Here is a 26,894-nt window from a genome sequence, read left to right as displayed (position 1 = left end):
GTTAACTTGTCCGCTGGTCCAGTTCTACTCTGATGACCTGGTTGGTGTCAGAGTTGGATTGAGAAGGTCCACTGGGTTGTGCCAGCGATTCAGTGGAGTGAGTGGCCTCCTATCTGAAGATCATCGTAATCTAGAGGCATCTGCAAGATACAAATCAGAGAAAGGTTAGCATCTTTTTCTTCACACCCTTCCCCATCTCAAATAGTACAATCTCGGATCTGAAGAAGGTATTTGGCCCGAAGCTTTGCCTATTTCCTTCGCTCCATAGATGCTGCTGCACCCGCTGAGTTTCTCCAGCATTTTTGTCTACTACAATCTCAGGGAGTTTTGGAATCCCATTGAACTAGACCAGAGGTTCGAGAACCAAATATCATAGATGGACAAAAATGCTGGAGAAACTCAGCGGGTGAGGCAGCATCTATGGAGCTGTGATGCTGCCTCACCCGCTGAGTTTCTCCAGCATTCTTGTCTACCTTTGATTTTCCAGCATCTGCAGTTCTTTCTTAAACATCATAGATGGAGTTGGGATGCGAGGCCCACCGTGACTTCACTGTGGGAGAATAGGCTTAGAGGGCTGAGCTTAGTCAAACATACAAGACCCTACAACGATACAAAGTGCTGGAGTAACTCGGTGGGGTCAGGCAACATCTCTGGAGAATATGGTCCCAATCCGAAATGTCGCCTATCCATGTTCTCCAGAGATGCTGCCTGACCTCACTGAGTTACTCCAACACTAGCGTCTCTAGTTCCTTGCAAAGATCCTTGTGTCTACGTGCAAGACCTTATGGTGGCTTGAAAGGGTAGATGCTGAGATGTTTGCTGAGATGGGAGGGTCATGAACAAGGAGACACTTCACAGTCGAACTGGTAAAAATATTAAATTGTCCCGAGTGGGTGCAGAATCGTGTTGATTGTTGGTCGGCATGGACTCGGTGGGCCGAAGGGCCCATTTCTGCGCTGTATCTCTAAACTAAACTAAATTAAATGTCCCTGATGGACATGATGCCAAGTTTAACTCCTCTCTGCCTGACCGCAATCCATATCCCTCCATCCCCTGTCTGGAGTGTAGTGTGGAAGCTTGGTGTGTGTTTTTGCTTCAGTGAACCAACCACTAAAACATTCCTCCTTTATTATAGGCTACACGTGCCCACATATCAGGATGATGAGGGGACATTGCGAGACAGTTCAGAAGCTCCTGGATACAGGAGCCAACATTAACACTCAGGTTAGTCTCTAAACTATATCTTGAAACTTTGCCTGACCCCCCCCCCCCCCCCCCAAGACACCCTGATTTAGTGCTCTGATGAGATCACTGCAAATCTGTGGAATTCTCTGCCTCAGAGGGCAGCGGAGGCCGGTTTTCTGGATGCTTTCAAGAGAGAGCTAGATAGGGCTTAAAAATAGCGGAGTCAGGGGATATGGGGAGAAGGCAGGAACGGGGTACTGATTGGGGATGATCACATTGAATGGTGGTGCTGGCTCAAAGGATCGAATGGCCTACTCCTGCACCTATTGTCTTTTGAAAACTAAATTAATCTCTCAGGGAATGTGAGAAGGCAGGAACGGGGTACTGATTGGGGATGATCAGCCATGATCATTTGAATGGCAGTGCTGGCTCGAAGGGCCGAATGGCCTCTACTCCTGCACCTATTGTCTATTGTCTAAAACAGCTTGGGCCCCATTGACCGCAGTAATAGGGCTGGCTAGGTGCATGGTTTGGTCAACACTCACTTCACAGTCCGACTGGCCGTCCAAGTCCGTCTCGGAGTCAGTGTCCGACCACTCCGGGAGAGGTATTAGCGAGGCGTTGGTCAGCTGGTAGAGCCGGTTATGGATCTCCATGTCCGGCCGGCCTGTGGTGAGGTGGAAGGCCGTGCAGCTGTTGAACATCTGCCGGTTCACGTCCGCTCTGCGCTCCACCAGAAGCTGCACCATATCCCGGCGCTGGAACTCCACTGCGAGGTGTAGAGGTGTCCGCCCACTGCTTGGTTCCTGCCAACACACACACGCGCACACACGGTTAAGCTCAGTGTAGTTTATCGCCACGTGTACAGCGAGAAGCTTTTGTCGCATGCTAACCAGTCAGCGGAAAGACAATACACGATTACAATCCGGTGTACAGATACATGAATAGAGAATGTAGACAAAATTGCTGGAGTAACTCAGCGGGTGCGGCAGCATCTATGGAGCGAAGGAAATAGGTAACGTTTCGGGCCGAAACCCGGAAGGGTTTCGGCCCGAAACGTTGCCTATTTCCTACAGAAATTCGGGCCCGAAACGTTGCCTATTTCCTACAGAGTTTCGGCCCGAAACGTTGCCTATTTCCTACAGAGTTTCGGCCCGAAACGTTGCCTATTTCCTACAGAGTTTCGGCCCGAAACGTTGCCTATTTCCTACAGGGTTTCGGCCCGAAACGTTGCCTATTTCCTTCGCTCCATAGATGCTGCCGCACCCGCTGAGTTTCTCCAGCAATTTTGTCCACCTTCGATTCTCCAGCATCTGCAGTTCCTTCTTGAACATGATAAGGGAGTAACGTTTAGTGCAAGATAAAGCTAGCAAAGTCCGATCAGCGAACCAAATGCATCTGTTGGGTAGAGATACAGCCAGGTCAAGGTTCCCCCTCCACTCCACATCCCACTTCCCCTCTGATTGGGAAACTGGGTTGTAACAGCTTTATTCTGCAAAATTAGTTTTTGTTTTAGAGATAGAGGCCCTTCGGTCCACCGAATCAGTGTCGACCAGCAATCTCCACACACTATCCCCCACACACACACACACACACACGGGACAATTTATAATGATACTAAGCCAATTAACCTACAAACCTGTACGTCTTTGGAGTGTGGGAGGAAATTGAAGATCTCGGAGAAAACCCACTCAGGTCGCGGGGAGAACGTAGTCAGGATCGTACCCATGTCTCTAGGGCTGTGCTCTACCCGCTGCACCATCATACCGCACCAATTAGTTGTTGGGTTTGCAACGTACACTGGAGTCATAGAGTTTACACAGCACGGAAACAGGCCCTTCAGCCCATCTTGTCCAAGCAGACCAAGGTGCCCCCATCCAAGCTAGTCCCATTTGCCCAAGTTTGGTCCACATCCCCCTAAACAATTCATGTAAATGTGTCGGTAAAGAGAATTTTGTGATCCAGCTCAGCTGGGGATGAGCTGTAGATGCTCCATGCAGGGGGGAAAAAATTGTGCTGCAGTGTGAAAAATGTGTGTGTATTGTTGGGACAAAATGCAGCTTAGGTGGCGAGTAGAAAGACTCACCTGAGTGTTAATGTTGGCTCCTGCATCCAGCAGCTTCTGAACTGCCTCGTAATGTCCCCGCATCACCGCGATATGTAGACACGTGTAGCCTGTAACCAAAGGAAGAAGGCGTTAATTTTTGATTCACTGAAGCGCACACACCACCATTCCACACTACACTGCAGACACCAAAGGCATTACCAAAGGGGATGGAGGGATATGGATTACATTCAGGCAGAAGAGAGGAGTTGAACTTGGCATCATGCCCAGCAGAGACATTTGATTTAGTTTAGAAATATAGCACGGAAACAGGCCCTTCAGCCCAACTTGCTCCTGCCTATCAATATACCCCATCTACACTCATCCCACCTGCCTGCTCTAGGCCCATAACCCTCTAAACCTGCTCTATCCATGTACCTGTTCAAATATCTCTTAAACATTACGATAGTAGCCACTTCAACCGTTTCCTCCGCCAGCTCGTTCCATACACCCACTGCTCTTTGTATGAAAACAGTTACCCCTCATGTCCATATTATATCTTTTGCCCTCACCTTAAACCAACATCCTCTGGTTCACGTTTCCTCTACTTTGGGCAAAAGACTGTGTATTTACCCAATCTATTCCTCTTGTGATCTTATATAGTCTATAAGAAACCCCCCCCCCCCCATCTTCCTGCGCTCCATGGAATAAAGCCCTAGACTGCCCGATCCCTCTCAATAGCTCAGGCCAATTTCCTGGTAAATCTTCAGTAAGTACCGATGCTGGAGTAACTCAGCAGGACAGGCCGCACCTCTGGATGGAAGGAATGGGTGACGTTTCGGGTCGAGTAACATAGAAATTAGGTGCAGGAGTAGGCATTTCGGCCCTTCGACCTCTGGATGGAAGGATCATGGCTGATCATCCAACTCCGGGTCGAGTACCTGCCTTCTAAAGAAGGGTCATGTCCGACAATGGCACCCTAACTCCTCTTAAATATAGCCAATGAACTGCCTGTCAACTACCCTCTGTGGCTCCAGAGATTCACCACTCTCTGCGTGAAAAAAGTTCTTCTCATCTCGGTTTTAAAGGATTTCCCCTTTATCCTTAAGCTGTGACTAAAGAAGGGGCATGTCCGAAACGTCACCCACTCCTTCTCTCCAGAGATGCTGCCTGTCCCGCTGAGTTACTCCAGCATTTTGTGTCTATCTTCAGTGTAAACCAGCATCTGTAAGTCACTTTGGTAAGTACCGTTGTAATTGCGCTGATCCAGGTCCTGCCGCTGGCCTCTGGTTCCAGTGAGGATGGGGTCGAGCAGCAGGCCGATGCACTCGGGGTTTCCCTGCTCGCAGGCCAGGTGCAACGCGGTGTTGCCATGGCTGTCCGTGCTGTCCAGCTCGGCCCCCGCCTGCACCAGCTCCCTGGTCACCTCCGGCATGTTCAGGATAACCGATAGGTGCAGCGCGGACTAGAGAAGGGAACAAACAAAGAGGAGATAACATTAAATAAAAGAACAGATATTTGGTCTTTCATCAGAGGGGGGTGAATCTGTGCCACACTTGTAGAGGCCAAGTCGGTGGATATTTTTAAGGGCAGTGATAGATAGATTCATGATTCGTGCGGGAATCAGGGTTTATGGGGAGATGGCTGTTCTTGCAGCATTTAAGGTACACAAAAATGCTGGAGAGACTCAGCGGGTGCAGCAGCATCTATGGAGCGAAGGAAATAGGCAACGTTTCAGCCCCAAATCCTTCTGGAAATAGGCAACGTTTCGGGCCGAAACCCTTACGGGTTTCGGCCCGAAACGTTGCCTATTTCCTTCGCTCCATAGATGCTGCTGCACCCGCTGAGTTTCTCCAGCATTTTTTGTGTAACTTCGATTTTCCAGCATCTGCAGTTCCTTCTTAAACACGGAATGCAGCATTTAGTTCACCAGAGGGGACCGAGGTGTCGGTGGCCTGGGGGCGACCAGCGTTATTGAGCGGGGGGGAAGGGGTGGGGGGTGGGTACGCAATCACCTGTTGCGATGAGTTGCACAGGTTGATGATGCTCCGATCGGTCTGCAGGAGGACGAGCGCGATGTCTGGGCAGCCGTGCAGAATGGCCAGGTGAAGAAACCTGCATGAAAACAGGAGAGAAACATGAGCAACGAGGACACAGAGGAACCACAGCCCAGGGAGGCTTCTGCTGCTTAGTGGGCCAGGCAGCATCTCTGGAGAAAATGAGTTACTCCAGTATTTTGTGTCTATCTTCTGTGTAAACCAGCATCTGCAGTTCCTTCCTATACCCCACCAAACCCAACTTGCATCCAGACTCAAGATAAGACACAAAAAGCTGGAGTAACTCAGCGGGGTCAGGCAGCATCTCTGGACAAAATGAAACTGTGACGTTTCCGATCAAGACCCATCTTCAGAGAAAAGGAATGGGTGACATTTCGGGTCAAGACCCTCTTCAGATTCATCGTGGAGCTCTGATGCAGATTCCAATTTTAATGAACAACACCGAGGAGTCATTGTTGCAGAGTGTCTCAGCAGCAGTCTCCACAGAGCGGCCTACGGACATTGGAAGCATTAGGAGGGGGCCGAAATGGTGTCCACGCTTCAGGACGTCCCGCAGCCCCGACGTCGGACTGGTATCATCCCGGCGTGCGGTCCTGGACATCGGGCCGTCCGTAGCTGCAACTGCGGAGGGCATGGGGAGACCCTGACCACGGGGAACAGTGGAGGAAAGAGACTGACTTTGGTGCCTTCCCACACAGTGGGAAGCTTTGATTCTGCTGTTTTGTGTTAAATTCTATAGTGTGTTGAGTCCTGTTTATTTTTATTGTATGGCTGTATGGGAATTCATTTCACTGTGCCATCTGGCACACGTGACAATTAAATTTATCTTGTATCTTGTATCTTGTACCTGAAACGTCACCTATACCTTTTCTCCATAGATGCTGCCTGACCCGCTGAGATACTCCAGCTTTTTGTGTCTATCTGCTGTGTAAACCAGCATTTGCAGTTCCTTCCGACACATCTCCAAGGACAACTTGCATTTGGACTAAAGATAGACACAGAAAGTTGGAGTAACTCAGTGGGTCAGGCAACATCTCTGGAGAATATGCTCCCAACCCAAAATGTCATTTCTCCCTTCTGTCCAGTGATGCTGCCTGACCCGCTGAGTTACTCCAGCTTTTTGTGTCTATCTTTAGTGTAAACCGGCATCTGCATGAGTTCTACATGGGTTCTGCTACTGGCAGGCTATTCCCACTGCCTGGAGATAGTGACTGTTTCCAGCTCAGCTAGCAGCTGGGGATCGGAAAGCAGAGGGGAATGTTCTCTTTCCTCGCCACCAGCAACGGGGAAATTCCCCGGTGGTTTCAAAACGGCAGTAAGGAAGTTCAAAGAGAATCTGTTAAATCTTGAAGAACTTCCTTATAGCTAAGCCTCTTCCTGTTCGACACCTTTAACCAAAGCGACACAACGCAAGGCACTTTCATTTTAGGTACCATTATCTGGTACAGCAGTGACAGCAAGACAAGAGGCCGTTCGGCCCATCAAGATCATGCTGGTTAAAATGAGGATAACAAAAGTTACAGAATGAGGACAAGTTTAGTTTACTGTCACGTGTACAGTGAAAAACTTTTGTTGCTTGCTATCCAGAGTCAGTGGAAAGATAATACATGATATGGTTACTCAAGATCAGTATAATCAGTTACAGAGACAGCATGGAAACAGGCCCTTCGGCCCATTGAGTCCACACCGACCATCATTCACTAGTTCTATGTTATCGCCTATTCCTTCTCTCCATAGATGCTGCCTCACCTGTTGAGTTTCTCCAGCACTTTTGTCTACCTTCCATTTTTCCAGCATCTGCAGTTCTTTCTTAAACACTTTCTCATCCACTCCCTACACACTAGGGGCGATTGTAAATTAACCCACAAAACCGCACGTCTTTGGGATGTTCGATTAGTAAGGGCATCAAAGGTTATGTGGAGAAGGCAGGAGAATGGGGTTGAAAGGAAAAAATGGATCAGCCATGTTTGAATGGCAGAGTAGACTCGATGGGCTGAATGGCCTAATTCTGCTCCTATGTCTAATGTGGACAATTTACAGAGATCAATTAGCCTACAAACCCACAAGTCTTTGGGACGTGAGAGGGAACCAGAGCACCTGGAAGAAACCGGGAGAACCTGCAAACTCCACACAGACAGCGTCCGAGGTCAGGATCGAACCCGGGTCACTGGCGCTGTGAGGCAGTGGCTCTACCTGCTGCGCCACCTCACACTTTGACAGGTCAAGTAAGCCCCAGAGGTGGAAGCATGTACTCTGTATGGTGCAGAAAGGAAATGCAGATGCTAGTTTGTATCGAAGACACACACACACACAGAGCTGGAGTAACTCAGCGGGTCAGGCAGCATCGCTGGATGTTGAAACGAACTGCAGATGGTGGTTTTTACTAAAGATGACACTGGGTGTTTACGCTCAGTAAGGTGCTTTGTGCAGGTGAGGAGGGGTTGTGCCTGGATCAGCTTAGCAGGCAGCAGGGTCTAAATCCAACATCTCTACATGAAACAGCACCTCCAAATCTCGCCAATAATACACCTCCAACAATCAACTTCCACCATTCTCTGCCTCGATTTTTCTCCCCTAGTCTCTCCCCGCCTCCAGCTCTTCACATCCACACCTCCGACTTTCTGTCTGAAGAAGGGTCCCGACCCGAAACGTCACCAGAGATGCTGCCCTGCCCCGCTGAGTTACCAGAGATGCTGCCCTGCCCTGCCCCACCAGCACCTTGTGCCAACCTCTCCCCAACCCCCACCCCAAACACTATATACATTGGGTTGCAGACACATCCGCTGGGGTTTCCCCAACGGTCAGCTTTGAAAATAAAAATAATATCACGGCCTGCTTTGAAACCAATCCAGATGATGCCAGGAATGTGCCTCACACAGGCTCGGGGGTGGGTCTGGAGATTACTTTCCCGCACTAGAACACATGGCACTCTCAACACCCAAAACGCTCCATAGATGCTGCCTCACCCGCTGAGTTTCTCCTGCATTTTTTGCCTACCTTGTAAACATGTATTGTCTTTCTGCTGGCTGCATAGCTCGCAGCAAAAAAACTCTTCGCTGTAACGAGGGACATGTGACAATAAACTAAACTAAACTGAACTGGATCTTACAGTCAATGTTTCAGTCACATGTTTACTGAAGGTGCAAGAAACTGCAGATGCTGGAATCCCGAGGGAAAAAGAAAAAAAACTGCTGGAGGAACTGACTGACTCCGGCAGCATCCGTGGAGGGTAATCAAACTGAAGAAGGGTCCTGACTTGAAACATAGTAAATAGGTGCAGGAGTAGGCCATTCGGCCCTTCGAGCCTGCACCGCCATTCAATATGATAATGGCTGATCATCCAACTCAGTATCCTGTATCTGCCTTCTCTCCATACCCCCTGATCCCTTTGGCCACAACTAACTCCCAAACCTTGAAACCTCGTCAATCCATTTCACTCTCACAGATCTGTGGGGCGCCTCTGGTGGTTTGGTTTTCCAGCCAATATTTTTTTATTAGTTGAGGTTGGCAGTGGCCAGGTAGAGACTGTGACTCATGTTCCTGCATTACAGAGCGGAGATTTTCCACACCATCTTTTCCAATAACAACCGAGCCAGTTTGTGGTTCGTGAGGTTTTTGGGATTTTCCCAATATTTGTCCATGGGAAATTTCCAAGAACTTTATGAAGGTTTACCAAAACACTGCCTGGATTACAGGATATTATTTCAGGCAGGAACACATACCCACAGCGGCATTGAGGAGCAGCGGTAGAGTTGCTGTCTTTTATGCCCCCGTCCCACTTAGCAAACCTGAACGGAAACCTCTGGAGACTTTGTGCCCCACCCAAGATTTCCGTGCGGTTCCCGGAGGTTTTCGTCAGTCTCCCTACCTGCAACCTCCGGCAACCGCCTGCAACCACACGGAAACCTTGGGTGGGGCGCAAAGTCTCCAGAGGTTTCCGTTCAGGTTTCCTAAGTGGGACAGGGGCATAAGATTACAGGGCTAGAGACCTGGGTTCCATCCCGACTATGTGGTCCTATCTGTGTGGAGTTTGTACATTCTCCCCGTGACCTGCGTGGGCTTTCTCCGAGATCTTTGGTTTCCTCCCACACTCCAAAGATGTACAGGTTAATTGGATAGGTATAAATGATGTAAAAATTGTCTCTAGTGTTGGATAATGTTTATGTTCTTCTGCAGTTGTACAGGGCTCTGGTGAGACCACATCTGGAGTATTGTGCACAGTTTTGGTCTCCTAATTTGAGGAAGGACATCCTTGTGATTGAGGCAGTGCATCGTAGGTTCACGAGATTGATCCCTGAGATGGCGGGAATGTCATATGAGGAAAGAGTGAAAAGACTAGGCTTGTATTCACTGGAGTTTAGAAGGATGAGGGGTATTTCTTATAGAAACATATAAAATTATAAAAGGACTGGACAAGCTAGATGCAGGAAAAATGTTCCCAATGTTGGGAGAGTCCAGAACCAGGGGCCACACAGTCTCAGAATAAAGGGGAGGCCATTTAAGACTGAGGTGAGAAAAAACATTTTCACCCAGAGAGAGTTGTGAATTTATGAAATTTCCTGCCACAGAGGGCAATGGAGGCCAAATCACTGGATGGATTTAAGAGAGAGTTAGATAGAGCTCTAGGGGTAGTGGAGTCAAGGGATATGGGGAGAAGGCAGACACGGGTTATTGATTGGGGACGATCAGCTATGATCACAATGAATGGCGGTGCTGGGTTGAAGGGCTGAATGGCCTCCTCCTGCACCTATTTTCTATGTTTGTGTGGGGATTGCTGGTCAGTGCAGAGTCAGTAGGCTGAAGGGCCTGTTTCTGTGCTGTATCTCTGAACTAAACAATTAGAGGGCCTTCCTGAGCTACTATCTACCTTATTGGAGACTCTCGGACTATCTTTGATCAGACTTTACTGGACTTTATCATGCACTAAATCTTATTCCCATTATTTCCCTTTATCATATAGCTATACGCTGTGGATGGCTCTATTGTAAAGTTTAAGACAGATTTGCACAGAGGGTTGGTGGGGGCTTGGAGCACACTGCCAGGGGGTGGTAGTGGTGGAGGCAGATACCATGGTGATATTCAAGAGGCACATGGACATGCAGGGAACAGAGGAATATGGGTTACAGGCAGGCAGAGATTAGTTCAGCTTGGCATCATGTTCGACACAGACATTGTGGGCTACAAGGCATGTTCATCTGCCCTACTGATCTATGTTCCAGGTAAGAAAAAGGAATTTCACACCTGATTAATGAAAGACCCAACAAAAATAACGCTGGGAAATAGGCAGAGAAGGCCATTCGGCCCACCTGTCTGTGCTAGCACAGAGAAGGCCATTCGGCCCATCCGGTTGTGCTAGCACAGAGAAGGCCATTCAGCCCACCTGGCTGTTACAGAGAAGGCCATCCGGCTGTGCTAGCACAGAGAAGGCCATTCAGCCCACCTAGCTGTGCTGAATGGCCTTCTGTGTAATTTCCAACGTTATTTTTTTGGCGTTTCATTAACCAGGTGTGAAAATCCTGCTCCACTACTCACCCCCTCCCACAGCACCTCGTGATTCCCACCTCCCCCTAGTCAAAAATCCCTTTTCTCTCTCTCGTCTCGCCCCATTAGACCAGCTTCCCCTTCAATGCATCCATCTGCAAGATGACCCAGCCACATCCTGTGAAGTCAGGTTCCTCATTATCACAAGTCCTCTTCATTTGCCTTTTCTTTTTTCACTGCCCCATAACGCTCACTGACACTTTAGCTTGAGGCTCATGTTAACAAACTGCTCGATCTACAGACTGTTTGTTTAAGAAATAACTGCAGATGTTGGGAAACTCGAAGGTAGACAAAACAAATGCTGGAGTAACTCAACGGGCGAGGCAGAGTTTCGGGCCGAGACCCTTTCTTCAGTCTGAAGAAGAGTCTCGACCCGAAACGTCACCTATTTCCTTCGCTCCATAGACGCTGCCTCGCCCGCTGAGTTTCTGCAGCATTTTGTGTCTAGCTTCGATTTAAACCAGCATCTGCAGTTCTTTCTTAAATATATATCTAAAGATATATTATATATCAAAAACACACTGTAGCAAACAGGATATGTTGCATTAGGAGTGAGCCATTTAGAACAGAGACGAGGAAACACTTTTTCTCACAGAGAGTGGCGAGTCTGTGGAATTCTCTGCCTCAGAGGGCGGTGGAGGCCAGTTCTCTGGATGCTTTCAAGAGAGAGCTGGATAGGGCTCTTAAAGATAGCGGAGTCAGGGGATATGGGGAGAAGGCAGGAACGGGGTACTGATTGGGGATGATCAGCCATGATCACATTGAATGGCGGTGCTGGCTCGAAGGGCCGAATGGCCTACTCATAGAAACATAGAAAATAGGTGCATGTGTAGGCCATTCGAGCCTGCACCATTCGCCATTCAATATGATCATGGCTGATCATCCAACTCAGTATCCCATCCCTGCCTTCTCTCCATACCCCCTGATCCCTTTAGCAACAAGGGCCACATCTAACTCCCTCTTAAATATAGCCAATGAACTGTGTGGCCTCAACTACCTTCTGTGGCAGAGAATTCCACAGATTCACCACTCTCTGTGTGAAAAAAATGTTTTTCTCATCTCGGTCCTAAAAGATTTCCCCCTTATACTTAAACTGTGTGTGTGGCCCCTTGTTCTGGACTTCCCCAACATCGGGAACAATCTTCCTGCATCTAGCCTGTCCAGCCCCTTAAGAATTTTGTACGTTTCTATAAGATCCCCCCTCCCTCAATCTCCTGCCCCTGCGCTTATCGTCTAATAAAAGTGAAACACTTACGTGTCACCGTCTTCACTCCTGAACTGAGCCCAGATCTGGGCCGTGTTATCTTCCACGTTATCAGGTCGGACTTTGAGATGATCCATTTGCTCGGTCACGCTGTTGACACTACCCTCCGGCATTGAGTCGATGCCACTGTCCAGCCTGTCGGCCTCTAGCCCGGCCTTGTTCAACCTGCTTCTGTCCAGTTCATAGGGTCTCCTGAAAGTGTGCGAGAGGTCGGCCATGGTAGCTAGCAAGCAGCAGACAGAGAGACAAATCTCACCCCTGCTCAATCGATGCAACAGAGAAGATTTGAGGCGTCGCTTCGCCGAGGCGGGGATAATTACTAAAAGCCCAACCCTCACACAGGGACTTTATCGCTACAAACTCCGCCTCCAGCCCAATTTAACTCGGGGAAAACCCAGCATGTGACTCCGGGTGCTTTTTTCAATGCGACTGACTAATTATATTACTGTACTTTGTAACCTAAAAAACCTTCTTTCCTTCTTTCCAATTTCCCCTATTTAAAAAAAAAATCCAGCCTTTAATTCACAACTTCGTTGGCAGAGCTAGTGAAGGGAACACTCTGCAATCCCATTGACATTTTCTCCAAAATGTTAAATAAATTCACTATAAAAGTCTCCTCACCACAAGTTTATATTTTGCTGCAGTTTAAAAAAAAAATTGGATTTCAATGGGTAGGAAGGAAATGCAGATGCTGGTTTAAACCGAAGATAGACACAAAAATGCTGGAGTAACTCAGCGGGTGCAGGCAGCATCTCTGGGCGGAAGGAATGGTCTAGATGGGATCTTCCCAAGGGAGATATTAAACAATGCAAACAAGGTCTGGAATGCATTCAAAGTGTTTCCATGCCTTTATTTACATGGAATGTAAATTAAACCTGGAATCTTAATTAAAATGCAAAGTGCAGGAGGAAGTAAATTGCAGGACAGTCAAAGGAGAGAGAGTCAGTGGATGTTGTTTTTCAGAAAGACTTTGATAAGGTTCCACATTCGAGGCTGCTAAGGAAGATGAGAGCCCACGGTATCAGAGGGCAGATACTAGCACGGATAGCAGGTTGGCTGGATGGCAGGAAGCAAAGAGTGGCAATAAAGGGGGCATTTTCTGGTTGGCTGCCAGTAACTAGCGGAGTTCTGCAGGGCTCGGTGCTGGGGCCGCTACTCTTCACGTTGTATATCAATGCTTTGGACGATGGGATCGAAGGCTTTGTGGCCAATTTTGCAGATGATATATGGAGATAGGTGGAGGGGTAGATAGTGTAGAGAAAGTGGGGACTCTGCAGAAGGACTTGGACAGGTTGGGAGAGTGGATAGAGAAGTGGCAGATGGAATTCAGCATAGCAAAGTGTGGAGTCATGCTTTTTGGTAGTAGGAATAAAGTCATAGACTATTTTCTAAATGGGGAGAGAATTCAGAATTTGGAGGAGCAAAAGGATTTGGGAGTGCTGGTGCAGGATTCCCAAAATGTTCATTTCCAATTCGAGTCAGTAGTAAAGAAGGCAAACGCAATGCTAGCATTTATTTCGAGTGGACTAGAATATAAAAACAGGGTTGTAATGCTGTGGCTCTGTAAGGCATTGGTCAGGCCGCATTTGGAATATTGTGAGCAGTTTTGGACCCCATACCTGAGGAAGGATGTGCTGTCTCTGGAGAGGTTCAAGAGGTTTATGATAATGATCTCAGGAATGAGTGTGTTAACCTATAATGAGCATTTGACGGCACTGGGCCTGTACTCGCTGGAGTTTAGATGGATGAGGGGGACCTCTGGATCTCTCAGCATGGAGCAGAGACAGCTTGCTGATCTCCAAGCTTTCCTAGTCGTCATCATCATCATCACCATCATCATCATGTTTAAGAAGGAACTGCAGATGCTTGAAAAATCGAAGGTAGACAAAAATGCTGGAGAAACTCAGCGGGTGCAGCAGCATCTATGGAGCGAAGGAATAGGTGACGTTTCGGGTCGAGACCCATCATCATCATCATCATCATCATCATTGAAAACATCAACGGGCATGGTGCCTTACGATGCTATTGTGGCAGTGATCGCAACCTCCACTGTAGTGTGGATGGCCGTTGGCTCACTAAGAGCTCATCCGCCCTTTCAAATCTACTGTTTAAGAAGGAACTGCAGATGCTGGAAAATCGAAGGTAGACTAAAGTGCTGGAGAAATTCAGCGGGTCAGTCTGAAGAAGGGTTTCGGCCCGAAACGTTGCCTATTTCCTTTGCTCCGTAGATGCTGCTGCACCCGCTGAGTTTCTCCAGCACTTTTGTCTACTTTCATGTCTACTCATGCCCGGTGTACAGGCGCTCTGGCTCATGCCTGCGTATGCCCACAAAGTATGTAATAAATGCAAAGCAAGAGTGGTTTCACAAGGCTCTTTACAAGCCATGAGTCAGTCTGCCATTGGAATCACACCCAGGGCATTCCCACAAAAGGTTTTGTTTAACTTTCTGCTCACCTCCAGCTCTGAGTCACTTGGGACGTCCCAGATCAGATGGTATTTAGGTCTGGAATGCATTCAAAGTGTTTGCATGCCTTTATTTACATGCGGGTGTAGTTATAGTCCTGGATAAGCAGCTGTAAGCTGCACAACCGGTTTAAGTGGTTAGAAAGGAACTGCAGATGCTGGTTTACACCAAAAATAAACACAAAATGCTGGAGCAACTCAGCGGGACAGGCAGCATCTCTGGAGAGTAAGAATGGGTGACGTTTCGGGCCAAGACCCATGTTCAGACCTCCCAACCCGAAACATCACTCATTCCTTCTATCCAGAGATGCTGCCTGTCCTGTTGAGTTACTCCAGCATTTTGTGTCGATCTTCAGCTTAAGTGGTTAACAGCACGGCAAAGTGCTGGAGAAACTCAGTGGGTCAGGCAGCATCTGTGGAGAAACTTGACAGTCGACTATTCAGGTTGGATCCCTTAAGGAACATGGAAACAGGCCCTTCGGTCCACCGAGTATACGCCAACCATCGATTAAACCAGCATCTGCAGTTCCTTCCAACATAAATAAAAGGGAAAGTCTCGAAAATCAAAAAACTGCAGATGCTGCAAAGCTGAAACAAAATCAAAAACTGCTGGAAACACTCAGCAGGTTACCTTGCACCTGCGGAGAGATAAACAGTTAATACGTGTAGGTGACGTTTCAGGTCGAGACCATTCTCTGCCACAGAAGGCAGTGAAGGCAAATTCTCTGGATGTTTTCAAGAGAAAGTTAAATATAGCTCTTAGGTCTAACGGAATCAAGGGATATGGGGAGAAGGCAGGAACGAGGTACTGATTGGGGATGATCAGCCATGATCATATTGAGTGGCGGTGCTGGCTCGAAGGGCCGAATGGCCTACTCCTGCACTTATTTTCTGTGTTTATGGCAGACATAAACGGAAGTGTCAAAGACTGGAGGGCATACAGTAGGTTTAAGGTGACAGAGGCAAAGTTTAAAGGAAATGTGTGGGCAAGTTCTTTACATAGTAGGTGGTGGATATCCAAAACGTTGCTGCCACGGGTGGTGGTGGAGGCAGATACCATGGAGATAACAGAGGGGCTTCTGGATAGCCACATGGATATGCAGGGAATGGATGGATATGGATCACACACAGGCTGGGGATATTAGTCTAACCTGGGGCAGACATTATAGGTCTCTATCACCACCCTTGGCAGTACATTCCAGGCACCCACCAGCCGTTTAGTTTAGAGATACAGCACTGAAACAGGCCCTTCGGCCCATCAAGTCCACGCCAACCATTGATCACCCGTTCACACTAGTTCTATGCTATCCCACTTTCCCTGTAAAAGATGTGCCCCACATGTCTCCCTTAAATATTGCCCATCTCACGTTAAAGCTATTTGAGATTGAGATAGAGAGAGGGAGAGAGAAAGAAAGAGAGACAGAGAGAGACAGAGACAGAGAGAGAGAGACATTTACAGATCATGTGTTTAAGAAAGAACTGCAGATGCTGTAAAAATCGAATGTAGACAAAAATTCTGGAGAACTCAGCGGGACAGGCAGCATCTATGGAGCGAAGGAATAGGTGACGTTTCTGGTCGAGATCCTTCTTCCAATCTCTGTGTGGTGTATGAGAGAAAAGACGTGTCACATTCCCTAGGCAGCACCACCACCACATGGTGGTACAAAGTACTGCAATTAATGGTACATATGAATGGATAGTCAAAACCTTCTAGGGTGAAAATGTCAAGGCCCAGAGGACATTCAATTCAATTCAACTTTAATATCATCGCACAAATACAAGTATGAGTACAACGAAATGCAGTTTTGCGTCAGTCCGTAGTAGTTGTACATAAAGAAATAAAATAAATAGAAAGAGAGAAGAAATAATCAAGAATACAGAATAATTAAACAATGGGGACGGAGGGACCAGAGAAATCTATCAGCGGGACTCCAAGTTCAGCAATGTGATTGTGTTATTGTAGAAGCTGTTCCTCATCCTACTAGTACGTGACCTGAGGCTCCTGTACCGTTATAGGACAGAGCTTTAAGATGATGGGGACGTGCATGCCAGGTTTTTTTACAGAGGTTGGTGGGGGCATGAAACGCTTTGCCAGGGGAGGTGGTGAAGGCCGCTAGGCTGATACTATAGTGGCGTTTAAGGCTTGCATTTATTGTATATATTTTGAATTGAGTTATAGGGACAAACAGCATGTAGATAGGAACTTTGCCCCAACTTGTCCATATCAACCGAGTTGGCAATGTGGGCTAGTCCCATTTGCCTGTATCTGGCACATATCCCTCTAAACCTTTCCTAGCCCGCTGAGCCACTCCACCACTTTGTCTTCCACCCAAGATTCCAGCATCTGCAGTTCCTTGTTTCTCCATCTCACAGGTCCACTGTAAAATCTCTCCAGCTATGCCTACTTTAAATAACTTCTCTCTCCAGTCTGAAGAAGGGTCCCTACCCAAAAGTATACAAAAATGCTGGAGAAACTCAGCGGGTGCAGCAGCATCTATGGAGCGAAGGAGATAGGCAACGTTTCGGGACGAAACGTTGCCTATCTCCTTCGCTCCATAGATGCTGCTGCACCCGCTGAGTTTCTCCAGCATTTTTGTGTACCTTCGATTTTCCAGCATCTGCAGTTCCTTCTTAAACACTCCCTACCCGAAACATATCCACGTCCATCAGAGATATTGCCTGACCCGCTGAGTTACTCCAGCACTTTTGGTTCTACGCAAGATTCTAGCATCTGCAGTTCTTGTATATCCTATCTATTGATATTTCTGTCCAAATGTCTTTTAAAAATCATAATTGTATCCACTTTTATAGCTTCCCCTGTCTGCTCTTTTCTGATACGGACTGCCCTCTGTGTGAAAACATTATTCATGTGATCCCCCTCACCTGAAGCCTCTGCCCTCTTGTTTTACAATCTGCTACACTAGCATAAGGTCTGTGAGTTACTCAGAGTAAGGCAGCATCTCTGGAGAGAAGGAATGAGTGACGTTTCGGGTCAAGACCCTTCTTCAGACGGTCAGAACAGGTCTGCGAACTGCAGATGCTGGTTCAAACTGAAGATAGACGCAAAAGGCTGGAGTAACTCACAGCTAACAAAGGCCTGTTTCATTTATCATTGTTACTTTTTGCATATCTTTCATTCATTGATCTTTATAAAGGACATTTCCCACCCCGGACACTCCCTGTTTGAACTGTTGCCGTCAGGCAGACGGTACAGATCTACAAGGACAAGGACGAACAGACTAAAAAACAGTTTTTACCCCACTGCTATAAAAGCACTAAATGTAGCCGCCAAGGAACGCAGGGGCGATACATACTAAGGGACTGTGGTACACTGTGAAATCAACAGAAAGATGGAGGGTTGGGTGTTTATGCGTGCTATTTTCGTGATATTTATTTAGTTGTTTATCTTTTAATATTTTACCTTGTATGTATCGTTAGCTTCTAGAAATGTTTGAATGGTGCACTGACTGGCTGACATTTTTAAATTTCGTTGTACATGGTTCATGGTACAATGACAATAAAGAAACTATTCTATTCTATATTCTATTCTATTCTTTATCTCTCTACATCTCTCGTTTCCTTTATCCTTAACCAGTCTGAAGAAGGACCTCGACCCGAAACATCACCCATTCCTTCTCACCAGAGATAACTCTGCCTGTCCCGCTGAGTTACTCCAGTTTTTTGTATCTATCTTCAGTATAAAGGTGGGTCTTGGTTTGTTCCAGCTCTCAATGGGTTAATTGGAGTGGCCGACCTGCTCTTACAGAGACTGAGTTTACCCCAGGCCATGAGGCTGAATCACTGACACCTGGTGTTTGTGCTGGAGAGAAAGGCAGCACTTTAACAGAATGAGATTAACGAGTAATTCAGCGGGACAGGCAGCGTCTCTGGAGAAAAGGAATGGGTGATGTTTCGGGTCGAGATGCTTCATTGGCATGACCCGAAGCATCACCCGTTCCTTCTCTCCAGCGATGCTGCTTGTCCCACTGAGTTACTCCAACATTTTGTGTCTATCTTCGGTCTAAACCAGCATCTGCATTTCCTTCCCACAGGTGAGATCAGCTGGTTCCACTCTGCCGAGCTATCCTTTGTTATTTTATCAGGCACACTCAATGCTCTCGGGATTGCAATTCACGACCAGTAAATGTCTCTGAGTGTAATGCTCATTCAGTCTCACGCGGCATCTCACTGTAAAGTGGCTCGGAATAATCTCAGAGCCCACCAGCTTCCCCAGGGGGCACTGCCAACCTTGGTTTGCATGGTGGATCAGCTTTGCTGTTGCACTCAAAAGATAGACACAAAAAGCTGGAGTAACTAGGGCAGCACGGTGGCGCAGCGGGTAGAGTTGCTACCTTACAGCGCTTACAGAGGCAGTGACCCGGGTTCGATCCTGACTACGGGTGTTCCCTGTACTGAGTTGGCACGTTCTCCCTGTGACTGCGTGGGTTTTCTCCAGGTTCCCCCACACTCCAAAGACATGCAGGTTGGCGGGTTAATCGGGGTTAAAAAAAAATTGTACAAAAATAAAATAAATTGTACATCGTAGAATACTGCACACCAGGGACAATTTACACAAATAGTGCACGCCAATCGCTGGTTGGCACGGACTTGGTGGGCCGAAGGGCTTGTTTCCGCACTGTATCTCTCGTCTAAACTTGCCCCAGGCATCTTAGACAATAGACAATAGGTGCAGGAGTGGGTCATTCGGCCCTTCAAGCCAGAACTGCCATTCAATGTGTTCATGGCTGATCATCCCCTCTGCCTTCTCCCCATATCCCCTGACTCTGCTATCTTCTTTCAACTTTGCCCCTCTTATCTTAAGGCTGAGCCCTGAAGTCTTTGACATTTGAAGTGGTTCTGACTCTCTGCACCTCTCATCGACACTTCTATTTCTAGTTATTAGAATAGTCAGCTACTTACTGGAGAGAGCCACGTGATTTCACAAACCAGGGGAGAGGAGCCATCAATGTTAATTTAGATTAGGAAGTCAAGCCTTTGGGCTTTTTTCAGAACAATTACTAATGGATGGAAGCCCAACCTTTGGCACAGTGCAGTTTTATTCATTGAGCTAGCTGGTGAGAGATTCGTTTAAGAAGCAGATCTGAGCCGCTAGCTGCTGAACCTCGACTGGCGTTGGATGAATTGGAATCCAGTTAAAGGAAGATTAAAAAGGCAATGCCCTCTCACATTGGTCTCTGAACCTGATTAAATGAAGGGAACTTTGATGGTAATCTCTCCAATGTGTGCATCGCTACAGACAGCACAGGCTGGGTGCGAGAATGTGACTTGACGACAGTAGTTCCTTCAGTACCACGGAGAGGTCTGCCACCCCCTCTGGAGAGGGGACTAGAGGAAAGGCGGTCAGGGTTGTTTCTTGACCACTTTCACCATGGGCGAGTGGACCATACTGGAGAGGCTGCTTGAGGCAGCTGTGCAGCAACACTCTACCATGATCGGCAGGTAAGAGAGGGACGACAAGCGGTCAGCCGCTTGTGTAGAGCCTGCTGCAAACAAAGAGCTTGACCCCTTCTGTGTTTGCAATGCCTACCGACAGCATCTATGCCAGTTCAAACACGGGCACGCTCACATAGTTTGCATCCATATCCAACACTAAATTTCTTTTTTTTTGTTAGATTATGTGCATTTGATGCATATATATTATATATACTGTGTGTGTATCTATGTTAGGTAGAATGTGTTTCTGTGCTTCCCTGTGTGTTTATGTGTGTGTGCGTGTCCGTACCTGAGAGTGTGCTTGTCTGTATGTGTGTGTGTTTGTGTGTGTGCTTGTGTTTGTGTGTGAGTTTGTATCTGCCTCTGTCTGTGTCCGCTTACCTACAGTATGTTAGGGATAGGTATCTCTGTTTTTGTGTGTGTGTATGGACTTCTGAGATTGTGTGTGTTTACCTCTGTTTCTGTGTGTGTGTGTGTGTGTGTGTGTGTGTGTGTGTGTGTGTGTGTGTGTGTGCGTGTGTGTGTGTGTGTGTGTGAGTGTGTGTGTGCGTGTGTGCGCGTGTGTGAGTGTGTGTTTGTGTGGGCACAAGTAATGTTCAGTATGTGTGTGTGTGTGTGTGTGTGTGTGTGTGTGTGTGTGTTTGTGTGTGTGTGTGTGCGCGTGTGTGTGTGCGTGTGTGTGTTTGTGTGTGGCACAAGTAATGTTCAGTGTGTGTGTGTGTGTGTGTGTGTATGGGTGCATATGTGTGATTTCCAATTTGGGAGGTGGGGGGAAAAGTAAGGAGATTGGAGTTGTGTGTACATGTGTATGTGTTTGTGTGTGTACATGTGTATGCGTATGTGTTTGTGTGTGTGTACATGTGTATGTGTTTGTGTCTGTACATGTGTATGTGTTTGTGTGTGGGTACATGTGTAAGTATTTGCCTCTGTGATTGCCAGTGTGTATGAGTGACAATATATGAATTATTGTCAATATTCATGAGATGGATAGCTCTGTTCAAATAAAGATGTGCATTTCTGTAGTGCCTTTTGCATCCCTTCCAGAACGTCGCAAGGTGTATAACAGCTGATGAACTACTTACTGTATGTAGCTGCTGGTGCAATGTAGGAAACTGAGTGGCCAATTTACCTGCAGCAAGCTCCCACAAGCAGCAGGATTATCTTGACCACAATATCTATTATTCAGGGTGCTGTTGGTTGAAGGATTAATATCAGCCCAGGAATTTTGCTCCTTAAAGTTAAATAGTGCAGTGAGGTGTGAACAGAACAGATGGAGGTCAATGTTCAATACTCATTGACAAGACAACATTTCCAACAATGCAGAGCTCCTCCAGTCATGGCCTGTGGCGCGAGGTATCTGGAATGGAGTTTGACCCATATTTCTCTGACTCCAGAGACCTGTTTAGTTTAGAGACACAGCAGGGAAACAGGCTCTTTGGCCCAGCGAGTCCACGCCGACCAGCCATCGCCCCCTCACACTAGTTATCCCACGTTCTCATCCGCTTCCTACACACAACTGGCAATTTTATCGAGGCCGATTGACTTACAAACCCGCACGTCTTTAGAATGTGGGAGGAAACCGGAGCGTCCAGTGGGAACCCACGCAGATCACGGGGAGAACGTGCAAACTCCACAAAGACAGCACCCGGGGTCAGGATCGAACGCAGGTCTCTGGCGCTGTGCAGCAACAACTCTACCACTGCGCCACTGTGCGGCCCTAACTCTTTTAACCCTTGGCAGAAAGATTCCAGTGAGGAGTCAGCATGGAACATCACCCAGCGCCTAGCACCCTTTTAATGCTGAACCTCTATTAGTTCCGCCACTGGTTTCCTATAGTGCCCCAGTAGTACTATCTTAATACTGTTATTCCTGAGACAGCCTCATAGGTTGCAACCACAAATTAAACGTGTGAGTTCCTTTGCCCTGTGGGCTTTCAAATGGGAGTCAGATGGACATTTGGAAAATATTTTTCTGGATTATGGGGAAGAATGAGAGAAAGAATCTGATGGGATTTCTCTACTTGTAGAATCCAAAGACATGAAAGACCGCCTTCAACGCCTGTTAAGATTTTGGCTGAAGGTTCTTGGTTCTTGGTTTCTTCGTCCTCTAAAATATTCCAAATGGAATTTAAACTGGAGGTGGTGGGGGGGGAGGACAAAAAGTAGACAAAGGTGCTGGAGAAACTCAGCGGTCACTTGAATGTTGTCACTTGTAGGCAGAGCACCAAGGCAAATTCCTTGTATGTGAATACTTGGCCAACAAACTTATTCATTAATTCATTTAATCATTCATCCATTCATTCATTCATATATATTGAACTTTCCGAACTTTATTCATTTAATCCTGTTTCTAATTTTTAGTTTACATAAAAGGACACAATGTGCTGGAGTCACTCAGTGGGCCAGGCAGCATGTCTGGAAAATATATTTGGGTAACGTTCGGGTCGGGACCCTTCTTCAGACCCTTGCAGTTTATTGTTTCCAATTTTTAGTTGTCCCCTAAGTTCTAGAGTCCCTAACCAGTGGGAAATAATTTATCTCCCCCCACCACCGCCCAATAGATAAAAACCTTTCATCAAATTATCTAGCAGGCCTTGGCAGACCAAGCAGAATACTGGGACTGTGCAGCTTTGAGTAGGGCCTGTGTCAGTGCTGTATCTCTAAACTAAACTAGACTAAAGGTATACAAAAATGCTGGAGAAACTCAGCGGGGGTTGTCTACATTTTTGTCTACCTTCGATCTTTTTCAGCATCTGCAGTTCTTTCTTAAACTAAATTTAAAAATCTTCTGAGGTAGACAAAAATGCTGGAGAAACTCAGCGGGTGCAGCAGCATCTATGGAGTAGACAAAAGTAGACAAAAATGCTGGAGAAACTTGAAAATCTTCTTTTGTGAGCATGATCCACGGAATGTTTTTTTCCCTTTTCCCTCCAGGATTCTGCTGACGGTGGTGGTGATCTTCCGAATTCTAATAGTGGCGATAGTCGGGGAAACAGTATACGAGGATGAGCAGGCCATGTTCATGTGCAACACTCTTCAGCCAGGCTGCAACCAGGCTTGTTACGATAAAGCCTTCCCCATCTCCCACATTCGCTACTGGGTCTTTCAGATCATTCTGGTCTGCACGCCAAGCCTCTGCTTCATCACATATTCGGTCCACCAGTCATCCAAGCAAAAGGACAAACAGTTCTCCAAATTCTGCCCTCTCCTGGACTGGGATTTCACCAAAGCCCCCGCAGACCGTAAAGAGGAGAACAAGTCAAAAAGCAGCTTCATCAATGGGATTCTAGGTCGCAACACAGAGGGTGCGAGGAAGTCGATGGAATTGGAACATCTGGAGAACAAGAAGATGTCTAACGCATCGGGATATATCAGTAGGAAAAGCATGAAAGTTCGGAGGCAAGAAGGAATATCAAGATTCTACATCATCCAAGTGGTCTTTCGGAACGCGTTGGAGATCGGCTTCTTGGTGGGACAATATTTTCTCTACGGGTTTAATGTTCCCGCAATCTTTGAATGTGATAGGTATCCTTGCGTCAAGGAGGTGGAGTGTTACGTGTCAAGGCCAACGGAGAAGACGGTGTTCCTGGTCTTCATGTTTGCCGTCAGTGGCATTTGCGTGGTTCTGAACCTGGCCGAGCTCAACCATCTGGGCTGGAGGAAGATCAAGGCCGCCATCAAAGGTGTGCAAGCCAAGAGAAAAACAACCGTGGAGATCGGGAAGAAGGACTCCCCTTTGTTCAATGTCCACGGGAGGGACCCATCCAATGAGTCGGCATACGTCTGAGTAATGTGTCCTCAACTGATCTTGCTCTCAGCTCCAAACACAATAAATACTCTGTGCTATGTTCAGTCCGTACCTGGTGCACTCAGTTTTGCAAAGTGGAAGTATCTTATTAATGTGCTGGTAACTGTCTCGATTAAGTCATTCGGACCTCACCTGGATCTGGATGTAGTACGCTGAAAATCTCCAGGTAGAGCATTACTCAGCACTGTTGGCCAATTTTGTACTGGACAATTTTTACATTTATCAAGCCAATTAATCAAGCAATCAACCTACAAACCTGTACGTTTTTGGAGTGTGGGAGGAATCCGAAGATCTCGGAGAAAACCCACACAGATCATGGGGAGAACGTACAAACTCCATACAGACAGCACCCATAGTCGGGATGGAACTCGGGTCTCTGCTGCTGCATTTTGCTGTAAGGCAGCAACTCTATCACTGCGCCACCGTGACCGCCCATAGACTTATCATAGACATTCCCTTTGCTCTACACATCTCTACCCCACCTTCTCTCAATGTAAACTAACCTGCATCCCTTTCTTTGGTAGTTTGGACAAAGTGTTATCTGTTTGTCTGTCTGACTTGCGGTGTTTTTCCAGCATTTTCTGTTTTTGTTTCAGTTCCAGCATCTTCAGTTTGCTTGAATTCCATATATCTTAACAAAGATTGTCTTGCTGGTAAATGAATAGATTTGCGAGGATCAAACTGTACCCAATGTTGGTTTAATGAGGTCTAGTCATCCCATGCATTTAACTAGATTTTCAATCTCGCTTATTTGGCCCCATTTAGAATCTGAACTGATGAGATTTGAACAGTTCGTTCAACTCAACATCCACATTTGCTCTGTCTGAAGAAGGGTCCCGACCTGTAACGTCACCTATCCATGCTCTCCGGAGATGCTGCCAGACTTGCAGAGTTACTCCAGCATTTTGTGTCTTTCTTTTGTAAACCAGCATCTGCAGTTCCTTGTTTCAAGAGGTAGAGATGGAGGAACAGATAGAGGAATTGAGGGACGGAGAGAGATAATGCGAGAGAGGGAGAGGTAGAGAGGTCGGAGCTGGCACAGTGGCGCATCGGTGGAGTTGCTGCCTTCCAGTGCGAGAGTCCCGGGTTCGATCCTGACTATGGGTACAGTCTATATGTACGTTTTCCCTGTGACCACGTGGGTTTTCTCCAGGTCCTCCGGCTTCTTCCCACATTCAAAAACGTGCAGATCTTCAGGTTAATTGGCCTCTGTAAATTGTCCCTGGTGTGCAGGATAGAACTAGTGTACAGGGTGATTGCTGGTCGGTGCGGACTCGGTGAGCCGTAGGGGCCTGTTTCCACACTGTATCTCTAAACTGATCTAAAAGGAAAAAGAGAGAGATAGAGGGGGGTGAGAGAGAGGGAGAAAGAGGGAGAGAGGTTTTGGTGTAAAGTACTTTTCTCTGCAAATGTAAAGGATTTCTGATCCAGTGATCCCTTGAGTGCTTTGGAGATTAACAAGCTTTAAGCTGAGTGTTTGGATTGGTGCCTGGAGAAAGGATTGTAGTCGGAGCCTGTCTGATGCCAGCTTCCACTTCAATCTCCTTGATTTATTGCTGCTAACAGTGTGCTCTATCTTAATACCCATTTTAATATTTTTAAACGTTGAGTTTTATGGAAAGTCTATGAAGCCACAGTTTTACCGTCCACTCTGTATGTTCTGTGTAAAGTGGATAAGATGCCAGAAGGTATTTATTTTGTATTATAACAATGTATGAACATTAAAAACCTTAGCGGGTCAGATAGCATCTCTGGAGAGAAGAAATGGGTGACGTTTCGGGTCAAGACCCTTCTTCATTTCAACTCGAAATGTCACCCATCCTTTTTCTCCAGAGATGCTGTCTGACCCGCTGAGTTACTCCAGCGCTTTGTGTCTATCTTTAGTACACAGACAGTCACGGAGACAACATGCAAACTCCACGCAGATTGAACCTGGGTAATTGGAGATGTGAAGAGCGCTGTTTTTTTCTTTACACTAAGGTTGAGAAGCTTTAGGCAGAGTCTTTGTATTAGTGCCCAGGGGAAGGATTTCTCCAAAGCAGTGAGATTGAGACGACCACCCCTCCCATCACACATTGTCCCTGATTGATGATGGCTATGTGTTCCTCTTTAATCTCATCTTTAATATCGTTAAGCACTTGGAGCTTTTAGAAACTGCCATCTGGCTGCAACACTTTGAATTGGCTTCATGTGAAATCTCTATATTTATGAAACCTTCCGATATAATGTTATATGTTATAGTAGTGCGAAGAAAAAATACTGGGAAAACTCAGTGTGTGTTAGAGAACAGCTGTCTTTTGGGCCTGCGATCATTTGTCCTATATACTATATCCTATAGAATATGTCTATATCCTATAGAAACATATAAAATTCTTGTACAATTCTAAAATTATTTTGGGATTGGACAGGCTAGATGCAGGAAAAATGTTGCCGATGTTAGGGGAGTCCAGAACTAGGGGTCACAGTTTAAGAATAAGGGGTAGGTCATTTAGGACTGAGATGAGGAAAATCCTTTTCACCCAGAGAATTATGAATCTGTGGATTTCTCTGCCACAGAAGTCAGTGGAGGCCAATTCACTGGATGTATTCTAAAGAAAGTTAGATATAGCTCTTAGGGCTAACGGAATCAAGGGATATGGGGAGAATGCGGAAATGGGGTACTGATTTAGGATGGTCAGCCGTATTGAATGGCGGAGCTGGCTCGAAGAGCACAATGGCCTACTCCTGCACCTATGTTCTATGTTTCTATGTCACAAACAGAAAACATTAGGCAGACCTGTTGCTACCGAAATGCTGAGATTTTCTGGTTTTGTTTCGGATTTTTTTTAATTTCTACCCGCCAATCAGAGTTGTTGGACAATAACATAATAGAACCAGCAGCAGGCCCTTCAGCACCTTGAGCCAACCATTCAGACTCTTTAGACTCCGGCAATATTCAATAAGATAATGGCTAATCTAGCATGAAGCCATCTTTCTGCTCTATCCCCATAGCCCTCGACTTCTTCAATATCTACAAACGTATCAATCCCAATATTGGATGTAGTTGATGGCCAAGCCTCAGCAATCTACTGGGTAGAGA

General features: G+C 46.8%; 2 protein-coding genes across 3 annotated transcripts; one reads left to right on the top strand and one right to left on the bottom strand.

Moving 5' to 3' along the window:
- On the bottom strand, positions 1-12,505 carry LOC129714112 (NF-kappa-B inhibitor alpha-like). Its single transcript, XM_055663592.1, has 6 exons — positions 12,083-12,505; positions 5,245-5,344; positions 4,478-4,694; positions 3,272-3,360; positions 1,731-1,991; positions 1-140 (listed from the first exon to the last, which is right to left on the bottom strand). The coding sequence occupies exons 1-6, from the start codon at positions 12,307-12,309 to the stop codon at positions 90-92; spliced, it is 945 nt and encodes a 314-aa protein (XP_055519567.1). The 5' UTR covers positions 12,310-12,505; the 3' UTR covers positions 1-89.
- Positions 25-26,050, top strand: LOC129714113 (gap junction delta-2 protein-like). Of its 2 annotated transcripts, XR_008726319.1 has the most exons (4): positions 25-164; positions 1,136-1,224; positions 18,150-18,258; positions 22,942-23,078. XR_008726319.1 is itself a non-coding variant. In XM_055663593.1 (2 exons), the coding sequence occupies exons 1-2, from the start codon at positions 19,944-19,946 to the stop codon at positions 23,792-23,794; spliced, it is 924 nt and encodes a 307-aa protein (XP_055519568.1). In that variant the 5' UTR covers positions 18,267-19,943; the 3' UTR covers positions 23,795-26,050. The 2 variants fall into 2 exon arrangements, 1 of the variants encoding a protein (XP_055519568.1); XM_055663593.1 differs by lacking the exons at positions 25-164; positions 1,136-1,224; positions 18,150-18,258 and adding an exon at positions 18,267-20,014 and having other exon boundaries at positions 22,942-26,050.
- Positions 26,051-26,894: the final 844 nt, after the last annotated feature.

Source organism: Leucoraja erinacea, chromosome 38 (genome assembly GCF_028641065.1).
Source record: "Leucoraja erinacea ecotype New England chromosome 38, Leri_hhj_1, whole genome shotgun sequence".
NCBI lineage: Eukaryota > Metazoa > Chordata > Chondrichthyes > Rajiformes > Rajidae > Leucoraja > Leucoraja erinaceus.
The sequence above is the reverse complement of the archived record's forward strand: the minus strand, read 5'-3'. Positions and strand labels throughout refer to the sequence as shown.